The 22,478-nt window shown below is 38.6% G+C and overlaps 1 protein-coding gene across 1 annotated transcript; it reads left to right on the top strand.

Moving 5' to 3' along the window:
• The first annotated feature begins 17,347 nt into the window (after positions 1-17,347).
• On the top strand, positions 17,348-19,725 carry LOC118234063 (galactose-binding lectin l-1-like). The gene is made up of 4 exons (XM_035430376.1): positions 17,348-17,422; positions 18,122-18,201; positions 18,477-18,648; positions 19,341-19,725. The coding sequence occupies exons 1-4, from the start codon at positions 17,417-17,419 to the stop codon at positions 19,482-19,484; spliced, it is 402 nt and encodes a 133-aa protein (XP_035286267.1). The 5' UTR covers positions 17,348-17,416; the 3' UTR covers positions 19,485-19,725.
• Positions 19,726-22,478: the final 2,753 nt, after the last annotated feature.

The following is a 22,478-nucleotide window of genomic DNA, read 5'->3' as shown; positions in this document are numbered from 1 at the left end:
TGTGTCAAAGAATACGCCAAAAAAAGATTCATTTTTTAACAGTCCGAAAGAGCTTGACATTTCCTCATACTTTGAGAAGTCTGAGGTCAGTCGTTCAGAGCTATTCTACATTTCTGTTGAGAATAAAGAACATGCAGTAGAACCACCAACAACCAAGGGAATGAGAAGTGAATATGCAATATGAAGTCAAAAATCTGCACTCCTAAAATTCTTATGTTTACCTTCTCCTTTATTAGAGACTTTGTGGTCTGATTCCATAACCCCAAACACAGTGGCCAAATAAAAAAATGAATGACATTATCAGTGATTGGTGTTATGTGGGGATGAGCAAAACAACCTGTTTTCATTTAATTTTTACGCACAATGCACAACTGTGACATGGTAAACAACCTGGTGTTTTAACAACTCATCCAAGATGGAGACTCTCCTACAGTGCAGTGACCCTATCACAGCACAGGGACATGGAATACACATTATTCAAATTTGCAGATGATGGCCCAGTTAATACCTTGAAATCTACTGAAGTAATCCAAAAAGATTTAAAGTCCAGAAGTGGGCAGAAACCTGGCAAATGAAATTCAATATAGCTGCAGTAAATGTAAAGTTCTACATGTGGGAACAAAAAAATAAGGCATGATTACTTCATGGGCGGAACAAAATTGGAATGCACTAAATGTGAAAAAGACTTGGGAGTAATGGGCGATCAAAGCATTTTTTTAGGTTCTAGACACTGTCTTACTTATTTTATACAATACATTTGTTAGACCACAATTGGACTATTGTGAGCAGTTCTGAGGACCATACTAATAGAAAGATATACAGGCTATGGAAAAGGTTCAAAGAAGGGCAACCAAATTGATTCCAGGTATGAAAGATTAAAAGCCATGACAAATGACTTAAGATGCTTAATGTCTCAGAGCTTAGTAAAATGAGACTTGAGGCTTTTCAATTCATTAAAGGGATTAACAATGTGAACTTCAAGGGATTATTCAGGCTGAGTTCTGTTAGTAGAACATGGGGCACAACCATCAAAATACTGTATATATGTTTTGGCCTCATGAGGTCAAGTTATAAAATTGTGTAAAAATTGCTTATTTTTTCTCCTTTTTTGAAGTTTTAGTTTTTTTTTTTTTGAACTAATCATTGATCTCAAACTGTTTTCCTTCATTTTCAGTGATTAACAAGCATGCAAACATCTGACTAATCAATTGGAAAGGGACACAGCTTCTTCACATTGTGTTAGGGAGATTAAATGATAAATGTGATTTAGAAAAATCAGTTTTAATCACTAAGCAGCGGCAGAATCTTCCCCTGATTTTCTTTGAGTATCAATACAATTAATCCACAAAATAGGCCAGTCAATACTATCATATAATTATAGCCAGCTCTCTCCAAATAGGCAGTTTTAGCAAGTAGCCTAGGCCTTATAGCCTACATTTATTTAAATTTGCAGCACGAAATTGTGCACGTTTTTAATCAAAATTATTTGCGGATACATGCACTTCTTTCTCCGCACTCGTATTCATGGCAAATATCTGCAATGCGTAGATTGTAAACAAAATTGAAGTGCAGGTTTTGTTTTTGCTGGTTATTCTGAAAGCTAACATGGTAGATAACAGACTGGTGTATCTTGTTTGTTAAGTGTAGGCTACTTGGTGATTAAAACTGATTTTTAATGGATAAATTGAATTTATGATTTAATCCTCCTAACACGGTATGAGGACGCTGTGTTAGGCTACTTGCCATTTGATTAATCCGATCGTTGGCACGCTTGATTATAAAAGAAAATTACTAATGAAAACAGGTTGAGATCAATGATTAGTTTAAAGGAAAGTTTTGCGCCCCACCGATTTTCAGCTCACCAGTCGTCGCTGAATAAAACGTTATGTGGGAAATATTAAATCCTAGCTTAGCTGCTGACCAGCAACCTGCTGATTTTGCTCAAGCAATCAAAGTTGCCGTTAATAATAGCCGGCGTTCGTGGGGGATGTTTATTCATCTCTCTTTAAAATGTTGCATAGATAAAATTACATGTTAGTGTTACATGTTACGTTATATAGGTATGCCAGAAGTCCTATTATGAGGTAAGTGAATACATACCCATCAACTGTTTTGGTTTGTTACCTGGGGTTCTTCATAAGCCAAACACACAAAAGTATTGTACCCATGGTGTTAAGTTTGAGTAAAAGCTTTTGACATTTTTTTGGTTCACCATCATGAGGAAGTGGAAGCAGGGAGTAGGGGTTAAGAGCAGGGCTGTGTTTGATCTTTAAGCAAGGGGAAAAGAAACGCAGAAGTTCATATCAGGGGCAGTGTTGTGTTGTAATGCCATAGTAAGACATCAATCCACACCCCAAAATATAATCTTTGTGTGTGTAGACGCCGTCTGTGTGCATTGTATACTTCATCTCATAAAAAACACGTTTTCAACGTACAAAAATGCCAAGTTACTCACACATACAAGACATACACTGTCTATAACTCATTCATTCAGACTGCCAAAATCCAGGCCTGCCATTAAAAGTATTGATATCAAAATGACGCCAAGTTACGGTACTACAAACAATATAGGCTATCTTGCCTCACCGAAATTTAATAACAAGTATTCCAAAGCAATGCTACCCAATATTTCCTCAATTCTTTCAAGTCACTTGGCCCTGTGTGTATATAAAAGCATGCAGTACATGGACAGGCCAAACATGTGTGTGGATGGCTTTCTCACAGTCAAGATTGATTGAATAGGCATCTATATGTCCAATGGCAGGCCTGGATTTTGGCAGTCTGAATGAATGTGTTATAGACGGTGTATGTCTTGTATGTGTGAGTAACTTGGCATTTTTGTACGTTGAGAACATGTTTTTTATGAGATTAGAAAAACAGTATGTGCCCTGTCACTTTATGTTGTGGGATTTGTTGTGTTTTTTTATTTGATAGTCGCCATCTCAAGTTACCAAATTGGCTAAATTAGTGCCGACGTTTCCCTGCTGTTCCTGACTACGGTCTGAAACACTGCCAAAGAGGTGGTGACATTAAATGACACTAGCAGACACCCCAGGTCCACTATATTATTTAATATAGGTTATTTATATAATTTATTAAGGGTAATGGTTGAAAAAAAAATTCCCCTCATGAAAATAGCTTTTGTCACGTGATTTACTATCACGGTATTGCATTACGTTTATGAATCCGCCAATTATCATCTCAATACAGCCCCCCGTGCTCCCAAAACCCCCATTACATATAGTTCCGTGGCCATAGCCACACCCATCCATATACAAACACCCTTGAGGGCAAACAACTGGTGGGTGATATCCATTAAAATATCACAGCAACCTCATAAAATGAGTCCTGTGTGTATAATAGATGCGTGTACAGTATATCAGACAAACAGCAGTGTTCTGGAGGAGCTGCAGAGGTCTGATGGAGGAGGCAGGTAGGCCAGCAAGGAGGGAGTGGCAGTAGTCCAGATGGTGGATGATCAGCACCTGGACTATGGGCTGGGTTGAGTAGATGGGAAGGAAGTGGTGGATTCTCTGAATTTCTGAAATTCTCTGAAAAATCTGCATGGCGTAGAATCTGCCATTATGATGTCATTGAGGGACAGTTTGTTTTTCCAGATCCACTCCAAGATTCCTGACAAATGAAGAGGGTGACACTGTGGTGCCATCCTGGGTGAAGGACAGGTCCAGCAGGGGGGAGGAGTTAGCATTTATGGGAGATTCTTGGACAGTGTCTCATTTGACTCTTGTGGGAGAATGTTACCACATCCCTGCTGAAGAACAGCAGATATAGGTAGACTGTATGCCATAGCAGATATAAGATGTTCTCGTGCAGATGGTGGCCCAACGCCCTATTAATTAGCTCTCTATTGATGTGTACACCTTTTTGGTCATTACCTTTACCTACAGAATGGGAGCCTGGTTAAAAAGCAAAGCCAGAGTAATGAAAATTACAAATCCATGAAGTGGTTCAATTTAAAGTTGAATCAGCTCTTCTGTTAGGACTGTGTTTTCTTCATCAAACAAGAAGGGTGACAACAAAAGCCCAGAATCATGTTTGTAAACCCAGAGGTAAGCATCACTGAGTGCTGGTGAGTTAAGGCTGACCTCTAGTGGTGCTTTCAGTGAAATACAGCAGAGCAAAGAGCAGTGGTGGCGACATCAGCACCCACAGAGCCATGGGCCAATCACTGCAGAGCCCCTCTATGTTCTCATTGGCCCTCTGTCCCTCCCTGGTTTCTCATTGACCTGAAAGTATAAAAACTTGCTTATTGGATGAAAAAAAGTATTTGAACTTAGGCTCCCTGTCATAGTATTTATTTCCTTTGGTTCCTTATGTGAAACTATTTAAAAATGTATTTAAAAATATTTTATGCAGAATGATGAATCATAAGTAATACAACGTTTATAAACAATATTTGGCATATTTGTTCTTAATGTTATGACATCATTCTTGATTAAATCAACTTTGTTGTAAAAAAAACCACTTAATTTGAAATGCTGCAACAACTTACAACAATTTACAAAGGAACAGAGTTTTCTCCAGATGTCCTTACTGAAGGCAGGTCAGGACTGTGAAATGAACATGAGAAGGACAAGATGGTTTAGTGATTGCTTCAGTTTATTAAGCAGCAAAACAAAAAAATGAAAGGTTTACAGAGCCTTGTCGTCTCATTGGACACATGCATGGTGTTCCCCATCTCTGCTGCTGAGAGAGAGTATGTATTACATTAACATGCAATACACACATGCACATATACACACAAATACATACACACACATATACACATGAACAAATACAGAAAGGAAATGAATGCCTGTGTGTGTGTGCATGTCTGTGTGTTTGGGAGTGCCTGAGAGGCAGGCGGCCAATCTATCGCAGGGCACACACACCATCACCATACCTATGGGCAATCGGCCTGCCTGCATGTCTTTGGACTGTGGGAGGAAACCGGAGTACCTGGAGGAAACCTATGTGGACACAGGGAGAACATGCAAACTCCACACAGGAAGGTCCCAAGCCGAGATTCGAACCCACAACCTTCTTGCTGTGATGCCCAGTGCATATTCCCTGTTGTGAGGTGACAGTGCTACCCACTGCACCACCGTGCCGCCCTATTTCAATTACAGTACAGTACATTTCCCACTGCTGGCTCTGCCCCTATCTGGCTATCCTAACTGGTGCTACAATGTCTTCACTGAGCTCACCTGAAGAGATGGGACTGTTTCACCTGTAGTTAGGCTCACTTGTGAGAAACAAGTATTTCGACTTCTCCAATTTGCTTAATCCCTGGTTTCAAAATAAAAGCCCATTTTATTTCCCTTGGTAATTCCTTCATGGTGCCGCTCTTATTGTACCTGTCTCGGTTTCCTCTGCTGACTGTCCTCTTTCAGGGTTTCAATATGCAAACATACATTATTCAGAAAAATAAAACCCTCTATATAGACCTAAACAGATATTTTCATATTTGTTAAATCTATATTCATAAGTCACATCAGCTTTGAAACTTACCATGATGTTTCACAAAAACAGATGTTGAATTCACACTTCAACTACATAACATTCATAACAAAAAAAGTGATATTTTTCCACCACTCGGTGAATACTTTGCCATGTCATTAAAAGGACACGCTGTAAGACAGGTTTCTCTGCACTTGATCTCACCTGCTCAAGTAGGTTGCTGGGTGTGGTCACAGGTGGAGGTCTCAGGCTGGTGTAGAGCTGAGGATCAGAGGTCTGAATGCCCTTCTCTCTGTGCACCTGGCCTTGTGTTTATAATTATAATTCTCTCTGGAGATAAATACTTATTAATATTAAATTTAATAAATACTATTAATACTTATAATTCTCTCTGGAGATAAAGGTGTGGCCAGTAATTGATCACCTGTTTGAGGAAGTCACAATTTCCCAGCTAGGGTGGTTTCTTCACTTTGCTGGAATAAATGAAAATGAATAGTAGTTATGGTCTCACTGGAAATGTAATGCATGAGAAATTTAATATTTGTGATATTATTGTATCATAACATGTTTTGAATGTATCCCACTTATCCATTTGGCATTGGAATTGCATGTAAAATGCAAATGGAGCTTGCATGATAAAAATAGTTCAACATTCATTTTTAAAACAAGTCTTTGAAATATACTGGAAATGATTAATTGAAAGCTTGGCTTTTGGAACACATACAATGCACTTTTTAAGTTTGGTAGCATAATGGCAAACTGCAGCCTTCATTACAATGTAGGCAGACAATTACACTGTAGTACATGGAGTCAATGGAACTAGGATGAGGCTAGTTAATTAAGTCATTAATGCTTTGACTCTTTATTGTGAAACAGTTATCCAGTAACTGCAGTAAATTAGCTTCAAGTTAATGAGATTCACAGTATCTAATTTTTACATGTACACAAAATATGCTACAGAGCATAATTAAATATAAAACTATAATAATAAACTATTCTCCACCTTCTCTTCCCTCCTCATTCCTCCTCCACCCCCACCTCCCTCTTCCCTCTCCGCAGATGACTTTCTGGCCGCCTTTGAAGGAAAGGTGGCTACAATCCGGAACTCCTTCACCCATCCAGTGAGCCCCCCAACCCCCCAGGACAACCCCACAGCCACACTGACCTCCTTTGAAATGCTGGAGGACTCCGATGTATTACAACTGATCACCTCTCATCGCGCAACCACCTGTCCACTTGACCCCATCCCATCTAAAGTTCTCCAATCTATCTCCAGCGAGCTCCTTCCCTATCTGTCTTCCATTATTAATTCCTCTCTCTCCTCTGGTCATGTTCCCTCTGTTTTTAAGACGGCTCGTGTTACCCCACTACTCAAAAAACCCACCTTAGACCCCTCCGATGTAGCAAATTATCGACCCGTATCCCTTCTACCCTTTCTGTCCAAAACCCTCGAACGAGCAGTTCTTAAACAATTAACCTCTTTTCTCCATCAGAACAACCTGCTAGACCCTCTCCAGTCTGGCTTCCGATCTGGGCACTCAACAGAGACTGCACTCCTAGCTGTGACGGAGGCACTTGCCACTGCAAGAGCCTCACGCCTTTCCTCTGTCCTGATCCTTCTTGACCTGTCTGCAGCTTTTGACACGGTCAACCATAAAATACTCCTCTCCACCTTGGCTGGGATGGGAATTGCCGGGACTGCCCTGTCTTGGTTCGCTTCCTATCTTGCAGATAGGACCTACCAGGTCACCTGGAAGGGGTCTGCCTCTGCTTCTCATCCACTTGTTACGGGAGTGCCGCAGGGATCTGTACTGGGTCCTCTGCTGTTCTCCTTATACACCAGATCTCTTGGTTCAGTCATTAATTCACATGGTTTTTCCTATCATTGTTATGCAGATGACACACAACTCTTCTTTTCTTTCCCCCCCTCGGCCACACTGGTCAATGATAAGATCTCTTCCTGCCTGGCTGACATCTCCACCTGGATGGCCAGCCACCATCTGAAGCTCAACCTCAACAAAACTGAGCTGCTCTTCTTCCCGCACAAGACCTCCTTGCTTCGTGAACTCTCAATCACGGTTGATGGCACCACAGTGACTGCCTCTCACTCTGCCAAGAGCTTGGGGGTGGTCCTGGATGACCAACTGGACCTCAAGGAGCACATCAAGGCAACATCAAGGTCCTGCAGATTCCTCCTATACAACATCAGGAGGATTCGACCATACCTGACGACGCACTCCACCCAGCTGCTCGTCCAGGCTACGGTGACCTCTCGCCTTGATTACTGCAACTCTCTCCTTGCAAACCTGCCAGCTTGTGCCATACAGCCACTACAGATGATCCAGAACGCCGCTGCCCGGCTCATCTACAACCTCCCCAAATTCTCCCACGTCACTCCTCTGCTGCGATCACTTCACTGGCTACCGGTCGCTGCCAGGATCCGATTCAAAGCCCTGACCCTTGCCTACACTGCCGCCAACAGGACAGCCCCCATCTACTTGCAGGACATGACTCAATTCTATGTGCCTGCTCGACCACTCCGCTCTGCAGCAGCAGGGCGTCTTGTAACCCCTCCCACCCGCCCAAAGGGATCACAGAGCTTCTCCACCCTAGCTCCCCAGTGGTGGAACGAACTCCCCGTCCCTCTCCGAACCTCCCCCTCACTATCCATCTTCCGCCGTGGCCTGAAGACTCATCTCTTCAGACTATACCTAGAATAACCACCACCATGCTGTGTATATATATTAAAAAAAAAAAAAAAAAAAAAAAAAAAAAAAAAAAAAAAAAAAAAAAAAAAAAATACCCTTTTTTCCTTGTCACTTGTTACATGTTGCCCCATCCCTGCACTTCTTGGTAAATTGTATTTGTCCTAATACTCTAGCTTAATCTTCTGCCTAGTTTGGCTTTGCAGATGTTAGACCAGGATAGTGTTCATTGTTCTCAGCTAGAAATAGCTGTACAAAATAAGTAATTGTACCTTACTGAACCCGTGTTCAGCAGTTGTCTACGATCATGAAAATGCACTTCTTGTACGTCGCTTTGGATAAAAGCGTCTGCCAAATGAATGTAATGTAATGTAATGTAATGTAATTATCAAAAATCAGAAATTAAGGAATGCTTGTCCTGAAAGCTGAGGATGCAGTCGGGATGAAGAGCAGATTTTGAATCAGGTTCATTAAAAAAAAAAACTGACTTACACACACACTAACACACATACTGTACACACACAAACTCACACACATACCCCCCCCTCCCCACACACACTATAAAACACACACTCACACATACACATACATATTTAATGTTTAGACAAATTAATGGAAAATAGAACAATACTTGAATTTCAAGTCCATCTAATATTTCTATCTAATTGTCAAACCAATTTCAATCCTTCTTGGAATGCTGCCATACACATTCTGAACTGTGTGTAGTGAGATATTGGACCACAACCTCTTTCCAAACTCAGACTATTACTATCCATGGATGGATGGACCGCACACCCTACATTTTCTGTTGGATTTTAGATGAGAGTAATGCGAGTGGAGGTAATTTTTTAAAATTCCTCATGCCACATGAAATGTTCTGGATGCAAACACAGTATTATTGCATATTTCTCACTGTCTTCAATGATGATTTTAGCCACAAATGTTTTGGTGAATGTATGTTGATGAATACAGTTGTGTACCAACAACAGTTTATAGCTGGCTGTGTTTCATTTCTGATTGGCAGCACATTAAAGCGACACACCTCTGATTTGGCAAAGAGTAAATCGCTATTTTACTGACATACTGACAAAATGGCTTCCCACCCAATACCAAATATTTTTGTAGTGCGAAGTAGGGCTGGGTGATATGGCTAAACAATAATATTGAAAGTTTTTTTAATGCTTTTTGGCAATATACAATAAATATCTCAGCCAAATCAAGAAACAAAATAGGTATTTTTCCAAAATATACACAAAGGTTAATTTTGGAGAGTGGCTTTCCCTCTTTCCCTCTTTCCCTCTTGTTCTTGCTTTTTACTCATTTAGAGAGAAATTCTTGGTAAAACATTTAATTTATTTACCAAAAGTAATGTTCTACATTACAAAATTGAAGAATGTTATATTATATATTAATATAAAGGCAAATGTTAACTATAACTATACATTTTAAATGTGAATGTAGGGTTTTAAAATTAAATATATAGAAAATACATTAATTGGTGGCACCCCCTGTTTTTAATGTTAGTTTTTGTGGTTTAAAAGTTTGTTTATATATTTATTTATTTATGATTAGATGATCTTGAGATGAGAAATATTACACAAGCGCTAATAAACATTTCAATGTTGTGCCAAAATCCTAGTGAAAATGGTACATTAACAATCATTTGGTACAGTTAAGAACATTCTAATCACATATTTTTGAATTTGTATGGGTTTCATTAAAATCACCAGCCCTGATGGCCATTTTGTGTTCTATGCAAACTGTGAGGCTTTGTATGCATGCAGTTTTGAAAGGATAGGTCAGCATGAAATAACATGCATGGACCTGCTGGTGACTAACATTTCTGGTTAATTTAAATTCTTTAATGTCACTACATGGGAAAACCAGCTCAGATTCTCATGAAGAGTAAACAACTGATTGCAGAAGCACATCCCCTTTCCAACCCACCAAAAAAATGTGTTCATGGTGCCAGTAAATTCAGCCAACCACTCCATTGCCCAACCGCTCCCACACACAAACCGCAGGATGCCACCATTGTCCGATAATAATTCCTCAGAAAAATAATAGAGAAATGGCAACAAAAATAATAATAAACACTTCAACTGGTTGTTTTATTGTAATACAATACCAAGAGGGAAAGCCACTCTCCAAAAATCACTTTTGTGTATACTTTGGGCAAATACCTATTTTTTCTTGATTTGGCTCTGTACTACACAATTTTAGATTTGTAATCAAGCAATTCAGATGTGGTTAAACTGCACATTCCCAGCTTTTATTGAATGACATTTTTTGTACCCCATGTAGAAATGACAGCACGTTTAATAGATATGTATTGTATATTGCCAAAAAGCATTACAAATGTTTAATATTATTTTTTAGCCCTACTATTATCACCCAGCCCTACTTCGCACTACAAAAATATTTGGTATTGGGTGGGGAGCCATTTTGTCAGTATGTCAGTAAAATGGCGATTTACTCTTTGCCAAATCAGAGGTGTGTCGTTTTAATGTGCTGCCAATCATAAATGAAACAGCCAACTATAAACCGTTGTTAAGTTGGTACACAACTGTATTCATCAACATACATTCACCAAAACATTTGTGGCTAAAATCATCATTGAAGACAGTGAGGAATATGCAATAATACTGTGTTTGCATCCAGAACATTTCATGTGGCATGAGGAATTTTAAAACATTACCTCCACTAGCATTACTCTCATCTAAAATCCAACAGAAAATGTAGGGTGTGAGGTCCATCCATCCATGGATAATAATAGTCTGAGTTTGGAAAGAGGTTGTGGTCCAATATCTCACTACACACCGTTCAGAATGTGTATGGCAGCATTCCAAGAAGGATTGAAATTAGTTTGACAATTAGATATATTAGATGGACTTGAAATTCAAATATTGTTCTATTTTCTATTAATTTGTCTACACATGAAATATTTATGTATGTGTATGTGTGAGTGTGTGTTTGTTAGTGTGTGTGTGTGGGGGGGGGGGGGGGGGGGTATGTGTGTGAGTTTGTGTGTGTACACTATGTGTGTTTGAGTATGTGTTAGTGTGTGTGTAAATATACTGACCACAGTGTTCACGGACGTGTTGGCTGGTGGTTCATGATCAAAAAGTTTGCACTTTATTTGGAGTGTACTGCCCACTTTGGAGTGGAAGTGGTACTTACGTGAATGTCTAAATAGGAGTCAGCAGAGGTAGGAAGGAGGTAGCCAATTATTTTTAATCGATTAATATATATTAATATAATATATATTATGCATGAACTGAACTGTGTTCTTGGCTATAAATAGCTGCACAAAATAAGTATTGTACCTTATCAAACCTGTGTTTTGTAGTTGTTCCAATGACCATGATATGCACTTTCGTACATCGCTTTGGATAAAAGCGTCTGCTAAATAAATGTAATGTAATGTTACATAGTGAATCATATTTGAATATCAGTGAATCAGTTTGCAGAGATGTAAAGAAGTGAACCCAGACCGATGTAGCACCTGTAATGAAGACCAAAGCACTATGATAACATAGAACAATAAATCAATAAAGTAGACATATTCATTTGAAACTGAAGATTAAAGATGGAATAATATCTATTTTGACTAAATAATGCATTTGTAGTCAATATTTATGATAAAATAATTTAAATATTAGCTAAATATTAGGAACCTAATGTGATTAAAAAATGCATTTAAAGTCAGATCGTAAATGTTGGTTTTGAAAAAAAGATTTATTATATAAGCTGAAGATATATTTTTGTAATAAAGATATATTGTCTTAAACCAAGAGTTAAATAAAATAGTGTTTTAGTGATCTTTGTGTTCTGTTCTGGCACCATTTTTGATCATTCAGCAAATGCACTTTTAATTCACCTGTATTGCATATATGTTTTTTTGGATAAGAGTGTTGGGTAAATGCATGTAACGCAGTATAATTCACCCACAAATACAATAAAATGAGATGAACTGTGAGGGCTTCAGAGCTTCAGTCTCCATTCAGGTGTTCATCAGCAGTGAACCTTCAGTTGATGGACAGTTCAATGTGTGATTACAGGCAGCAGTGTGATTTCATAAGAAAAACAAAATATACACACAGGAGGCATGACTTGGTAGTTGATTATTTGATCATTCAATTCTATGAGAGACTTCATCCAGTCCTCTGTACCTGTGTACAGTGTACCAGCCTGCAGTTTGGTATCAGTGTCATAGGGGAGCACTGGAAGTCAGTGCTCCCCCAAACAGAGCATTACTCAAGCAGATATTTTTGCCCGCCCAAAAGTCGACTGCAATCACAATTTCTCCACCCATGGTTAGTGATCAAAACAATTTGAATGTGTACAGAGTTGTTCCATACTGTATCTTGTTCATGCAATGTAAATATCGTTTGCAAAGTCAAGAGAATAGGACCCCTAAAATTTAAATGCGTGCCCATCCTAAATATTCTGGTGTCAACCCTACTGCAAGTGCTAAATGAAAAGGGGAAGGGCAGTGTAATGGGTAGGGAGCTGGCTGCAAAGCAAATTTCTGAAAGAAGGATCATAAAAATGATTGACTGATTGATCATGATCCCCCAGAAATGTAAGAAAATGTCCACACACAAAAAGTTCACTTACTATTTGAACCGGCTATTGTGATTTGTTGTAATGCTGTTTGATTCCAAGATAAAGGTACAAGGCAGGAACTGCAAACAAGCAGCATTCTTTTTTGCAGAATGGGAGTGGAGTCTCACGACAACGTGTAGGTTCAAGGTCCCACAGAGCAGCAATTCCTCTGACAGGGTTTCCGCCAGTGTATTGCAAGCCCGGCGGCCCGCCTGGCCTAAGTTGACCACCCGCCGGGGCTAAGAATCGGGGAATTAAGAAAAAAAAAAAACATTTTTAATGTATTTTTAATATGTTTTTTAAACTACAGTTACAGTGGGGCGGCTCGGTTGGAAAGCTCCCCAGCGACACCTGTTGGTTTAAACGTGAACTCACTATAGGAAAACAGCAGGCCTGAGATCAGTGTTCTTTACTCTCGATGCGCGTAGTGACGTTCAACACTTGACGCTTCCAACTATCACAAGCTAACGTTACCTAGCAAGCCACCTTTTCTTATTTAGAAGGCTAAATAACCTCGTTACGAGCTGCGTTATCACTTCATCTCGTCAGTAAGTACATTCTTTTTATATTAACTTAAGCAGTGTGTGGGTCACGTTAAACTAATAGCATTAGTGTAATATTCGATACATTACATGACTTATTAATCGCCATCAAATTAACGACTTTACTTGTTTATTAATAACGTTAGAATACAAGTTTTTTGTAGAGTGCAAAAACTTTGATATTATTTATTTTAATTTAATTTAATTAATTTTGTTGTTGTTGAAAACACAGCATTCCAAGACTGTGTATTGTTGTCAGATTCTTTGTAAGACTCTGCTATGCTGTAAATAGTTGTTGATTTTTTAAAGATGTGTGTTGAATAAATGACTTATTTATAACAACATTCACATCACATAGTCATATTTTTAAATCTCCAGTCAGCTTTTAGCACTGACCTAACGTAGGGCCCTATGGAATCTGTGTTAAAGCTTTTTTAAATTCTCAATTCCGCGATTTCGTCCGTGATTCTGTTATCACATAAACTATAGGGCCCTACCTTAATCCTACCATCAGTCTGTCGCTGGCCCGCGCCGGGCCCCCGTCAAAAGATACCGGGCCTAACAGCTTTTCTGGGGGAAACCCTGTCTGAGCATATATAACATCTGATGAAAAACACGTTTTCAACATACAAAAATGCCAAGTCACACATACATAGCACTGTTGACAAGTTATTAATTAAAACCGGCAAAATCCAGGGCTGCCATTAAAAGTATTGATATCAAAATTACAAAAAGCAATATTGGCTATCTTACCCAGAAATATTACAGAAGTGCTAATAAACATTTCAGTGTTATGCTAAAAACCTAGTGAAAATGGTACGTTAAAGAACATTTACTTTAATGGGTTTATTAAAACGACCAGCCCTGATGGCCATTTTGTGTTCTATGCAATCTGTGAGGCTTTGTATGCATGCAGGTTTGCAAGGATAGGTCAGCATGAAATAACATGCATGGACCTGCTGGTGACTAACATTTCAGGTTAATTTAAATTCTTTAATGTCACTACATGGGAAAACCAGCTCAGATTCTCATGAAGAGTAAACAATTGATTGCAGAAGCATATCCCCTTTCCAACCCACCAAAAAAAAAGTGTTCATGGTGCCAGTAAATTCAGCCAACCACTCCATTGCCCAACCGCTCCCACACACAAACTGCAGGATGCCACCATTGTCCGATAATAATTCCTCAGAAAAATAATAAAGAAATGGCAACAAAAATAATAATAAACACTTCAACTGGTTGTTTTATTGTAATACAATACCAAGAGGGAAAGCCACTCTCCAAAAATCACTTTTGTGTATATTTTGGGCAAATACCTATTTTTTCTTGATTTGGCTCTGTACTACACAATTTTAGATTTGTAATCAAGCAATTCACATGTGGTTAAACTGCACATTCCCAGCTTTTATTGAATGACATTTTTTGTACCCCATGTAGAAATGACAGCACGTTTAATAGATATGCATTGTATATTGCCAAAAAGCATAAAATGATGTAGCACCTGTAATGAAGACCAAAGCTATGATAACATAGAAAAATAAATCAATAAAGTAGACATATTCATTTGAAACTGAAGATTAAAGATTGAATAATATCTATTTTGGCTAAATATTGCATTTGTAGTCAATATTTTTGATAGAATAATTTAAATATTAGCTAAATATTAGGAACCTAATGTGATTTAAAAATGCATTTAAAGTCAGATCGTAAATGTTGGTTTTGAAAAATATGATTTATTGTATAAGCTAAAGATATATTTTTGTAATAAAGATATATTGTCTTAAACCAAGAGTTAAATAAAATAGTGTTTTAGTGATCTTTGTGTTCTGGCACCATTTTTGATCATTCAGCAAATGCACTTTTACTTCACCTGTATTGCATATATGTTTTTTTGGATAAGAGTGTTGGGTAAATGCATGTAACGCAGTATAATTCACCCACAAATACAATAAAATGAGATGAACTGTGAGGGCTTCAGAGCTTCAGTCACCATTCAGGTGTTCATCAGCAGTGAGCCTTCAGCTGACCGACAGTTTAATGTGTGAATACAGGCAGCAATGTGATTTCATAAGAAAAAATTAATGTACACACAGGAGGCATGACTTGGTAGTTGATTATTTGGTCATTCAATTCTATGAGAGACTGTCCTCTGTACCTGTGTACAGTGTACCAGCCTGCAGTTTGGTATCAGTGTCATAGGGGGGCACTGGCAGTCAGTACTCCCCCAAATAGACTTTTTTGCCCCCCCCAAAAATAGACTGCAATCACAATTTCTCCACCCGTGGTTAGTGATCAAAACAATTTGAAAGTGGACAGAGTTGTTCCATACTGTATCTTGTTCATGCATTGTAAGTAACGTTTGCAAAGTCAAGAGAATAGGACCCCTAAAATTTAAATGCGTGCCCATTCTAAATACCCTGGTGTGAACCCTACAGCAAGTGCGAAATGAAGTGGGGAAGAGCAGTGTAATGGGTAGGGAGCTGGCTGCAAAGAATATTTCTGAAAGAAGGATCATAAAAATGATTGATTGATTGATCATGATTCCCCAGAAATGTAAGAAAATGTCCACACACAAAAATTTCACTTACTATTTGAACAGGCTATTGTGTTCTGTTGTAATGCTGTTAGATTCCAAGGAAAAGGTATAAGGCAGGAACTGTAAGCAATCAGTATTATTTATTCTGCAGAAGGGGTGTTTCTGTTAAAATACTGTTTGATTCCAAGATAAAGGTACAAGGCAAGAACTGCAAACAGTCAGCATTCTTTTACTGCAGAAGAGGAGTGGAGTCACACAACAAGATGTAGGTTCAAAGTCCCACAGAGGAGCATTTATAGTATTCATATAACATCACTTGGTACTTTCTGCTTGGCAAATCATCAATTGATACATTCACTGTTCTCACAAATACGGTTAATAAGGTTAGATTTACTCCTTTAGAGAAATAATAAAATTTAATTAACCCAGATTTAAGATATAAGCTATATAGTTAATTTTGAAAAGACAATTAAAAATAAAAATTTACAAAAAACATTTTTGCTAAATATTTGCAGTTTTAACAAAGACTTTAAAAAATCTGTTTTTAGTTAACTTTATTTAAAGTTATTTAAACAGGAACTCCCCATTCAGATCGAAATCTCTTTTAAAAGGGGGAACTGACATAAAACACAAAGTTAACAAACAATTTACAAACATCAAAGCAGAAATTAGACAGTATAAAACAGTAATTAAAAAATAGATCAGAGGTTAAAAGCAGGAGCATACTACATAGAGTCACAAATTGCATATTTAAAATCAGCAATTGAAAATAATTTTTCTAGATATATTCATTTGAAACTGAAGATCTAAGATTTAAAAATAATATTTATTTTGGCTAAATGTTTCATTTTTACCCAATATTTGTTTAAATAATTTACATTAAATAAATGTTAACCTTGGTTTTTATTATTTTTTTAAAAAAGCTAAATATCAGGAACCCAAGATTTAAGATATAAATAAATATATATATTTGCTAAATATTTAACTTTTAACTAAAAGATTGTTAATAAAATATACATTTAAAATTAGATCTTAAATCTTTGTTTTGAATAAAACATGATTTATTATATAAGCGAAACATATATTTTAAGTGTAAAATAAAATAGTGCTTTAGTGATCTTTACGGGCTGCTCTGGCACCATTTGTCATTGTAATTCAGTGAATGCATTTTTATTTCACCTGTATTGTATGCTAATATGGATAAGAGTATCATAATGCTTTTTTTGCTTCTTTCATGTTACCAGAATGCTGATATAAATCAAGTATTACTTTAGTTTCCAATGCTGTCCTGTTGAATTTAACACTTTTGAATGCATTTTGCAATGTGACACAAGTGGAACTAACTCCAATAGCAATTAAAACAGACACTATCTCAACTTGGAAACACGCCCACTTTACTAAAACACACCCACAAGTTTTAGGTGAATTTCTGTTGATATGATTGGTTAAAGTTGGGTTGTTCATTGTCTCACAAGAGCATAAATACATGACTCACGCCTTACAATTCACATTGCATTTTAATCAGAGCTGCACAACTGTGAAGACTCAGCAACTGAACTGCCAAGATGACCGTAAGTATGCAGCATTTGGGATTTTTTTAAAAGCCAAAAAATAGAATAACTTCATATGGGAAATAAAGCACATGGAGAAATTTGTTTGATTTTAGTAAATACAAGTGCATCTTATCATTTCTATAAACTTAACATGACATACACACAGAGGATACTTTCACAATAAATACAGTTAAAGAGGTTGTTCAGTTAATGTTCCATTGTAAATTAATAGTGTCAAAAAATGTGTCTTTTTAATGGCAAGCTTTCGGTCAAAGACCTTCGAAGACACATTTTTTGCAATACTCTCAGTGTGCCCTCTGTCCTTTATTACATTGCATGGTTTTATCTTTGGATGCACCTGAGCAGTTGTCGGATGTGCCAACGATTCTTCTACTATTCATTTACAATGGAACATTAACTGAACAACCTCTTTAACTATATTTATTGTGAAAGTATCCTTGGTCTTTGTGATGCTAGCTTTAGCCCTGCCTAATATGAGGGAGATTCCTTGCACAGTTCTGCATCACTGCTGAGAAAAAAGGTGAATTTTGATTCAACTAGGAGACTGTTGACTTTCTAATGTTTACAGCCTAAGAGAAGTTTAAGAGTCAGTGTACGCAATGTGTATTATTTTGCATGTGAGCATGTGATCACAAGAGAAAGGTTTTATGTTTTGACTATAATTTCCTTGTTTTTTCTTTCCTCTGTTTTAAACAGAATGTGGAGGTGAAAAACATGGCCTTCAAGCCAGAAATGGAACTGTGGGTCAAAGGTGTCCCCAGTAAGACTTCACGTAGGTGAGTCATTGCTGCACGTTGGGCTTTAATTTATAAGAATGCCTTCTAAAAGCAGAATTCGAGCGTACTCTCCGATCAAGACGTAGATATTACATTTGGGCAACAACCCATATTTTACGGTTTGTTAAACAAGTCTCCAATCCTGATGTGCATCTGTGTGTGAGTCATTGGTGCCTCTGTGTCCATTAGCACTGTTCGCACTCATTAAACTTCTTGCTGTCTTCATCCTTGATCATCCATCATCCATCTCTTGTGTGACTCTCTTTTGCTCCCAGATTCTCCATCAATGTGGGCACAGACGAAAAAAACATTGCGCTGTACTTTAGCGTGCACTTCAACGATTCAGCTTACCAAAACGTCATCATCATGAATTACGTCAAGGCTGGCGTCCAGGGTGAAGAAGTGAGAGTGACAGACTTCCCTTTCCATCCAGATAAGGAGTTTGAGGTGAGGCCTCGGACAGGGAGACACTGAGTCACTAAAAGGAGACTTCCTCCAGTCCTCTGTACCTGTGTACAATGGACCAGTCTGCAATTTGCTATCAGTGTCATAGGGGGGCACTGGCAGTCAATGCAGTCTTCTAACCTAAAGGTCACAGGTTCAATTCCCTGGTAGGACATTGCTATTGTACCCTTGTACTGCCTTGCTTAAGTACAATTGGACACAATTAAAATGCTATTTTAAAAAGTCGCTCTGGATAAGAGCATCTGCTAAATTCCTGTAATATGTTCAGATGAGAGAGTTCACCCAGAAATCTTCAGCCACCATTCTCAGAAAATTTACCCTTCAAAATCCTTTCTACCCTTCGGGCAGAAATATTGTATTGGAATATTCCAGTCAAATCATTCCACTCTTCCTTCATTCCTTCAATGTTCTTTATCCAAGACCAATTATGTAAAATATGTTTTTATAGCAATGGAAATAAATATCAGTAATATAAATTAAGATCAAGTCCTGCATCAAATAGATTTGAGATTTATTTATTCTAAGATCACTCATTATTTCATTGTCTTTCACTGCAGTCGTAGTGTGTTCTGTGTGAACTGGACTGTGTTAACTTTCTTCTTTGGTAACTTATCTCTCCTGCTTCTCTACCCAGCCCCATTTTAACTGTTCATATCTCTCCTTCTCTCTTCCAGGTGACCATTACCTTCGACGACAAATTTCACATTAAACTGCCAGGTGACCAAATGGTGATATTCCCCGACAATCTGGCTGCCACGCCATATAATAAAATTTGGGTTGACGGAGAGGTCAAGGTCCGTGGCATAAGTATAAAATAAAGACCAACCAGGAGGTGCGGAACATCCCCTTTCTGGCTCCTGATTGGCTGTTCTGCTTCGGCTTCCCGCCACCTTCCTACAGCTGCGCTATGGCTGCACTTTGTCCCTCCCAGACATCAGTGCCTTTAATCTTGTGCTTCTCTGCAACATTTAACAGACCCCCTCTGGCATCTGTCCAAACTCACGGAGTGTGAGAATCAGTACAGCTTCAATAATAAATCTCTATCATGAGCAAATCTCATCATGGTGTCTGTGTGTGGCTGTTCATTGGGGGGTGGGGGGCTCCAGTTCTTTCCACAGATCTTGTGTGTGAACATATTTTAAGGGTCACAAATTCACTGTTCAGTCAGAACTTGGTGAACATATTCTGTAGTACTTTCTAGGCTAGTCGGTGGTGTTTCTAATGGAAAGTTAATACTGATTAATCTTCACTCGTTTTCCATTGACCCAGCTGGATGTTCTCTGGAGAGATTTGGGTCAGGTTTCTTGATAAAAAGAGCAGTCTTGTTAGACCAGAGACCTGAACTTGCAACCTCAAATTCCATGACCAGTAGTCAGACAAACATGCACAGAAACAGAATGATTGGGTTTTTGTGATGTGATGAAAAGTCATGTAGAAACCAACGGCCTCTCTGGGGCTGAATTGAAGTGACTTGCCGAGTATCAGCTGCACAAAATCTCCCTCTCACTGACCCACAAACAATAATGAGCTGGTCCCAGAAGGCCGGGGTGGGAATGAAAGTTGATCAAACTACCAGATGGGGGGGCGGGGAGCTCTGTCCAGGTAACTATAGGCAGTCATGACGGGCAAATCAGCCACTGTGGGTCTGTCACAGTCATGTGGCATACGCTGGATTTTGTCTACACTAACATGTGATCAGTTAATTACTGAATAATTACTCAGCAATTGCTTAAAAATGACAAATAACTAAAATTTAAATGATCAGCAAGGAATCCATCATTATTCAACCTCCACCAATGAGATCTGTCACAAAGGGACGACATTTATTCCACCTCTAATTAGAATTAGATTCAAATTAGAATCCATATTCCCAGGTGAGATGACATGCAGAGAAGCCTGTCTTACAGTGCATCCTTTAAATGAAATAGCAAAGTTTTCACATTGTGGCAGCCTTCGTCTTGTGTACCTTAATAACAGTTTAAGAAACCAAGATGTTGCCAAATTTATTAAAGGAAGCCTGGTTCTCCTATCAGACTCAAAGTGGGTCATCCTGCTCTTGGAGAGAGTGCTTTCAGCATCTGAGCCGCTCAGAAGAAGTCATTCTGGGTTTACAAGACATACTCTGGAAAATATATTCATTTATAACTAAATAAATTTGGTAGATGTTGTTGAGGACTCTTTCCAAGTCTTTGAATTATGTTTCTAAATTCCATATTTATATGTTTAAAAAATGAGTTTACACACACACAGACATTGAGGTGAATGAGAAGACAGGGAGGGACAGAGGACCAATGAGAACACAGAGAGGCTCTGCAGTGATTGGGCTGTGGCTCTGCGGGTGCTGATGTCACACCACTGCTCTTTGCTCTGCTGCATTTCACTAAAAGCACCACTAGATGTCAGCCTTGACTCATGATTACTCAGTGATGCTTACCTCTGCATTTACCACCATGGTTCGTGGATTTTGTTCTCACACTTTGGGCTGTATTTTAATGATCTAAGCGCACAGTCTAAAGCGCATGGGGCAAGTGCATTTAGGGTGTGTCCAAATCCACTTTTGCTAGTTTAACGGCGGATAATCTGAGCGCAAAGTAAGGCGCATGGTTCAAGGGGGTTGTGCTTCATCTCTTAATTAATCATAGGTGTGTTTCGGGCGTAACATGAAATAAACCAATCAGAGTGTCATCTCCCATTCCCTTTAAAAGCCAGGTGCGCTTGCACCTTGGCGGATTGCTATGATAATGGCAGATTTGCCAAGTAGTAGGAAAGAAATTCTGATAAATATTATGACTAACCATTACGACATGCATTTTTTAAAAATATCGCGCGATGTACGCCGATGTAGGCGCATATTACTATCTTAATAATGCGCCCTTAAAATAACAGTAAAATACTGCGACACTGACTTAAGACCAGGTTTTTTTTGGTCAATCGTGCAATCGCTTTCAAGATAGCACTGCGCCAACAATGCGCCTCACCACACCTCATTATAAGAGCAACACACCCATGGGCGCTCAGACGGGCACAAGTACACTTGCTATTTAAACAACGTGAGCGCTGGATGGGATGACAACTGCGTCGGTCTGAAACTAGTAAAGACACTTGCATTGCGCTTGGCGCCGCTTTGTGCCGGGTCTAAGATAGAGCCCTTCATTACATTACATTAAATTACATTACAGGCATTTGGCAGACGCTCTTATCCAGAGCGACGTACAACAAAGTGTATAACCATAACCAGGAACAAGTATGATGAAACCCCTAGAGAGAAGTACCGGTCCAAGTACAGGGAACAACCGCATAGTTCAACTTGGACCCTGATGGTTAAACTGATTAACACTAACAACGAGAACGGCAACAACGCAATCTATAAAAATAAATAAAAATACAAGCAGTTCATGTTTGATAGAGAAACCGCAGTCCTACTGAACAGCTGATTCAACTTTAATATTAACCACTTCATTAAATCATTATTTTCATTACTCTGGCACTGCTTTTTAACCAGGCTCTCATTCTGTAGCTAAAAGTAATGGCCCAAAAGGTGGAAGCATCAATGCACAGTTACATTACAAGAGTGTTGGACCATCATGTACATGAGAACAGCGTATATCTGCTATGGAGTCTACCTGTATCTGCTGTTCTTCAGCAGGGATGCGGTACCATTCTTCCACGAGAGTCAAATCAGACACTTTTCAAGAATCTCCCATAAATGCTAAGCCCCCCCACCCACTGGACTTGTCCTTCACAGTGTCACTCTCCTTCCTCTCTGGCCTACGAGCCTCCTCCATCAGATCTCTGCAGCTCCTCCAGAACGC

Source organism: Anguilla anguilla, chromosome 8 (assembly GCF_013347855.1).
Source record: "Anguilla anguilla isolate fAngAng1 chromosome 8, fAngAng1.pri, whole genome shotgun sequence".
Taxonomy (NCBI): Eukaryota; Metazoa; Chordata; class Actinopteri; order Anguilliformes; family Anguillidae; genus Anguilla; species Anguilla anguilla.
The sequence above is the reverse complement of the archived record's forward strand: the minus strand, read 5'-3'. Positions and strand labels throughout refer to the sequence as shown.

Coding starts and splice junctions, on each gene's coding strand:
- LOC118234063 (XM_035430376.1), top strand. Junction 18,202..18,476: donor CCCAGTAAGACTTCACGTAG/GTGAGTCATTGC, acceptor TTTTGCTCCCAG/ATTCTCCATCAATGTGGGCA. Junction 18,649..19,340: donor ATCCAGATAAGGAGTTTGAG/GTGAGGCCTCGG, acceptor TCTCTCTTCCAG/GTGACCATTACCTTCGACGA.